This window comes from Anastrepha obliqua, chromosome 3 (genome assembly GCF_027943255.1).
Source record: "Anastrepha obliqua isolate idAnaObli1 chromosome 3, idAnaObli1_1.0, whole genome shotgun sequence".
Classification (NCBI taxonomy): domain Eukaryota; kingdom Metazoa; phylum Arthropoda; class Insecta; order Diptera; family Tephritidae; genus Anastrepha; species Anastrepha obliqua.
In genome coordinates this window covers 59,471,929-59,477,431 of record NC_072894.1, presented here as the reverse complement: position 1 = coordinate 59,477,431, position 5,503 = coordinate 59,471,929, and the positions used below count along the sequence as shown (strand labels likewise).

General features: G+C 32.9%; 1 protein-coding gene across 1 annotated transcript; it reads left to right on the top strand.

The window, feature by feature from the left end:
• Positions 1 to 1,499: 1,499 nt before the first annotated feature.
• Positions 1,500 to 4,838, top strand: LOC129242311 (protein phosphatase inhibitor 2-like). The gene is made up of 5 exons (XM_054878887.1): positions 1,500 to 1,552; positions 2,231 to 2,481; positions 2,592 to 2,759; positions 2,827 to 2,918; positions 3,226 to 4,838. The coding sequence occupies exons 2-5, from the start codon at positions 2,399 to 2,401 to the stop codon at positions 3,591 to 3,593; spliced, it is 711 nt and encodes a 236-aa protein (XP_054734862.1). The 5' UTR covers positions 1,500 to 1,552; positions 2,231 to 2,398; the 3' UTR covers positions 3,594 to 4,838.
• The last annotated feature ends 665 nt before the right edge of the window (positions 4,839 to 5,503 follow it).

Genomic DNA, 5,503 nt, shown 5'->3' with positions numbered 1-5,503 from the left:
AGTAATCAGCTGCTCAATACAGAGTTGCTATCCTTTCAAATTTTTATAATAGCCTCTTACGCGAATTTTCGCAAGTAATGCCAAATTTCCAAAAGTATTGTAGACAGAGAACGTTAAATATAGAGAAGTCTCACGAGCTACGAATGGTGTGAATTGTCAAAAATTTATTTATATATATATATATATATATTTAACGTTCTCTGTTGTAGATCTGTAGATTTCAAAAATCGTATGGTGTCCACACTGACCAACGTAAACATACATTCCGTGACAGCTGATACGGTCAAATTTATGAGAGGGCTATGTAAATGAAAACTCATCATCGTGTTCTTACGACGGTATCGTGTATAGCTTGGTAACGTTGAAATCATTAACAAAATAGCCTAGAAAAAAAACACGGTGCTTAATAATGTCACGACATACAGACAGGGACTACGATAACCTCGTTAACCATTACACATTTTCTGGTAGAACGCTGTAGAATTAAAACAAAAAACAAACCTGTTGGTCGTGACTACAAACAGAAATTGAGCAAACAAAAAGGAGGCGAAGAACGTGCGAGAGTGTGTGGAAAGATAAAAATTAACAAATAAAACGAACACCCAAGTGATTATTTGTTTTCTATACTACCATCACTCAATTGTCAAACTCGCCAATAAGAAAGTAACAGTTTTCGGAGGGCGCCAGCTCTTGGGGTTTCATTATAGGCAATTTTCATTGCGTAGGCCAAATTTAAAAATTATTGCATACAAATTTAGTCAATGTATCAGCGTTTTAACAATTAATATGAAAATTTACCGTTAAAAATGTTTATTAATGTCCTGATTTTAATATATTATATTTGCCACTAATTAATACTTTTTCTCTTATTAAAATTCTACTCATTAAAAATGTTCTATTATGCGCTTATTATAAATACCAATAATTGAGTGGGCTGAGAAGTCGTGAAAAAACATTACCTTTTACACTAGGGGTTTTCTTAGGATTGTATATGGATCTTGGAAGTTAGGAGTTGAATAATTATAAAGGTTGGTTTATGGGCTTCCCGAGGGGGTGATTTGGGTGGCACGCCGCCTATCCTTTGATTACCACCCAAATACTAGGCTTTACACTTTTAAAATAGCTGTAGTCTGGTTTCGGAAGATATTGTGGATTTTAATAATCTGAATTGGCCGAGTAAAGTAACGTTATATAATCATCATACGTAAGTGAGAATAATTATCGAAACCTATTAGTTTTTGCATGGTGAAGTACTCTACTCTAGAATTGTGTGCGAAAAGGATCAGGAACTGCATTTGCTCCTTTGTACGTTCTTTGACTATGAGCTCGAAACACACATCATAAACATTGCATTGACCTATTAAGGCAATAATAAATCATTCCTGTGAATATGTAACGTACATAGTTTTTTGAACATTGGTCGCCCTGTTTAATGTGGCATCACTTATTTTATGTTTTGTTTTGCTTTTGTGAAAAATTTATCATTTAAGCCTTCAGCTGTCAAACAAGAGAGAAACACCGAAAGTTCTTCCATAATCGAATAAGTTTAGAGGTACGCAATTAATATATCAATTTCTTGTTTCGTGAATCAAAAGATAATTACGAAATTTTTAAGTAAAGTATTAATCGAATTCTATTTAATGTATACAAAATAAATATAACTCAAAATTAAGAAACTATTTAATAAAGAGCAATAATTTAAAGCTGCTGTGGGCAGGGCGGAGAGAAATTTAGGCAGATCATTCGTCTCGCAATGAAAAGTTTTAATTTTGACTATAATTTCAGGAAAAAAATCAATATCATTCAACATGGATTATTAGTGAACTTGTAGTATGTATATTATTTTAAAAGACTCGGACCCAAAAGAAATGTTATTAGAATCGGACAGAATTGGATAGTTTTGTCTCGAAAAAAGTGCGCCCACCCACCATACCACAGCAGCGACAAATTGCCAAATTTTTCTTGATGCTATTTTAATAGTTTTGATGGGTATTTTGAATGAAGTAATCAAATTTTTCTATATAATGATCACCGGGTGAAAGACAATGTGACATTTGTTAGCGAGTCACGTCATATGAGTTAACGTCTGTTTGCTAAAATTTCTCTTACGACAATAACACTTGATATCGTCATTAATTCACCCGGTTCTCAAAACTCATAGCATTTAAATGAACAGATAACAGAGTTCAATCAATTTTTCAATTTATTTAATTTTCCGTTTTATTTTTAGCTGCAGTGTAAACGGCCTTTGGTTCGGATTAGTCACCCACACCTGAAATCTATATACATATAAAAAAAAGAAAGGAAATAATTACCACACTAAAAAGGTTAATAGCAGCAATATATATATATATATATATATATCTCAAAGTGTAACCCAAACATCAGCTCTAGTATAATGCAGGACTCGCCCGACGCGAAGAAGCCTTGCAAGGGCATACTAAAGAATTCAAGCAGTTTTGATAAACCCGGTGCCGCCAGGTAAGCGTAATAACAGCGTCAATGTCAAATCAGATAATCCAATTAATTTGCAATGTATACGCGCATTTTCTTTCCATATATTATTTATTTGATTCTTCTTTTGTTCTCAGTTATCGCAAAAGTGCAAAATTTGATGAATTAAATGTGTTGCAAACTTACCACCCACATGATAAGGATTATGGTCATATGAAAATTGATGAGCCGAAAACGCCATATAACTATGTTATTCCAGATCTAGCGCACACAGATACATTAGATGCAAATTTACTTGCGGAAAAGTAAAATAGCTTTATTCAATACTTAAACAAAGTTGAACATGTCTTAATTTATTTTTAATGATTACAGATTGCGTATCGCCGCAAACACTCAATCGCCTGCATTTGGTTCAGATGAACTGTCTGATGAAGAAAATATCGATGAAACACCTGAAGAAAAAGGTACGAAAAAAGCGACATATGATTCAAGCATGATAGATACATGGCGCTTCAAAACTATGTTTACCGTAAACTTCCGTATTTTTCCGTAAATTTGGCTATGATTAAAATATTTTCTTAAATTATGTTATTAAATCGAATCTGAGTTTTCAGACAATGTTCCATTTAATAACGCGTTCTTCAGACCAAAAAAATCGAAAACTATTATATGTATTTCATTTCTATCTTGCTAGACCCGGCGTTATACCCTTAAAAATTATATATACTTTGGAAGCAATTATTTATGTGTGTATTATTTGTTTATTTACAGTACGTCGTCTTGAGTTCGAACGTCGCCGAAAGGCGCACTATAACGAATTCGAAGCAGTTAGACTAGCGCGCAAATTGATTGAGGAGGAGCTAGGCGATGAGGACGACGAACATGATATTTCATCTATCGGCGAGAATGTCAAATCGGCAACATCTAATCAAAAATCCAATGAAGATGAAGTTGAGATCCAGAGCGAAAATGCCGAACAAGAATCTGAGGAAAAGGATGTAGTGGAGGAGGTGAGACGTACTACAGAGCAAGATTCAGAGCTTGGTTCTTCCGACAGTATCAGGACATCGTCATCCAATATGGATGTAGATGCGCAATTGCAATTGCAACCCTCACATCCCTGCTACAGAAGAGATTAGTATAGTAAAATATAAATAAAGGAAAACATACCTAAATGCATTAACACATACATTGCGACATGTATACAAGTAAAGCATGCAAGGGCATTATCTAAACAAATAGCACAGAAATCAACGATACAAGCAACATACCGTGATCGCTACTAACATTTAAAGATATTTATGTCGAAGAGGAAAACCTTATAGCGATAAATAAATTTTATTGTACTTGCTATTTCAGTCGCCTAGATAAAAAAAAAACAACCATTGCGATAATTAAAAAAAAAAAATATATATATAATAATATTTGCTTGCATTACTAAATATTTACATTTATATTCAACGATGCAGATTAATTTTCGAGTACATTTGAATTGTTTTACATGAGAAGAAGTTTGGAAAAAATGCATTCAGCCAATTATTATGCAGTGTGCTCGAACTCAAAAGCAAATCAACTCGACTCGGACTCTACGTATACCTTTACCAATGGTAAACGAAGATCGTGACTAAATACGCTGGAGACTTTTGACTCTAGTGGTACAGTGGTGAAAGTTATAAATTAAGTAGTTTTTAAATTTGTTTGTTTTAAATTTTAGGTAATCGAAAATAAATTAAAAATATTTAAAATATTAGACTTTTAATTGGAAACAAGAATGCCACACTTTTAAAATCTCTTTTCAATTTATTTTTCCATTAAAGATTAACACGAGAAAATAATACGAGAAACAAAAAAATGTTGGATCTTCTTTACGATTCTGGCTTTTATAAGCCCACTAAAAGTATTTAAGCAGATAAATATTCAAAAAATGTATGGTAAATTTCGAAGTCCACAGTCTCTGATTTATCGTTAACAATTTGTATGGCCACCACTGTCCACCCGAACTTTGTGTGTGCATTTTTAAGCTGACAAAAAATTAAATCACCACAGTAGCGCTTAAGCAATGTATGAATACAAAAACAAAATGAAGTAAATTTGCATTTTAATGTATCTTAAAGCCAATCAATTGCAAAGCAATTTTTTTTAATAATTTAAAATAAAATAAAAATAATTAATTGAAATGAACTCAAAAATAGCTTAATAATGTGAAGCGGCCTATTTGCATAATGTGCATTGTGACTTTAACGCTCGTTAGCAAGAAAAGTTTTAGTAAAAAACAAAAAAAAAAAAATTATCTTTAATGCAATAAAAACTAACAACCAATGTGCAAACACTAATACATACGTACATATAATTGAAATAAACAATTTAAAAATTGAAATGAATAATGGGAATTTGAAATATGGATTATTATATGTATTATCTCATGTGAAAAACCCAATTAAAGTTTCCTATTGCTGTGCAGAAAGAATTTACCTACTAATGCATAATTTCATGCATCAATTAAATATGCAAATTAAGTGGCAATATGATTTGTTGTGGAAATATCCAAGGTGAAGGGAGGCTTAGCTTAACGACCTTAGCACTTCTTTGACTATACATACAGGGTCCGGCATTCGAAGTGTAACCAATTAAAAAGGCCATAACTTTATTTTGGAAAATTGGTTTTATTCAACTCAAGGTAAAAAATGTGTCAAAATAATACAAAATTAAGAATGAATTTACGTTTGCTCGACATGACCACCTTTTGCCTTCACTATGATCTTGAGACGGTTCAGAAATGAATTGCAAGCTGTCCGAATGTGACTTTCAGGTATTTTGGGCCACTCGCGTACAATACCTTTTTTTAGCGCCTCGAGACTGGTGAATCGTGCATCAACTGCGCGAGGGGTCTGAAGTTGGTTACTTCAAGTGCCGGACCTTGTAAATAAGTACATATCGCTCGTTTGCTGGATGAGTGTCATTTATGTCATTCATGTTAATAGCGGTTTCTACAGGGTGGCTGATGAATTTTGCTACATTAAGAAACTCAAATAACTTTTTTTTTAGTGTA

What these genes read in the sequence shown, in the direction of transcription:
- LOC129242311 (XM_054878887.1), top strand. Translation starts at nt 2,399, where the DNA reads ATGCAGGACTCGCCCGACGCGAAGAAGCCTTGCAAGGGCATACTAAAG. An exon ending in GCAAATTTACTTGCGGAAAA is followed by an intron (nt 2,760 to 2,826) that starts GTAAAATAGCTT and finishes TAATGATTACAG; the next exon opens with ATTGCGTATCGCCGCAAACA. An exon ending in TGAAACACCTGAAGAAAAAG is followed by an intron (nt 2,919 to 3,225) that starts GTACGAAAAAAG and finishes GTTTATTTACAG; the next exon opens with TACGTCGTCTTGAGTTCGAA.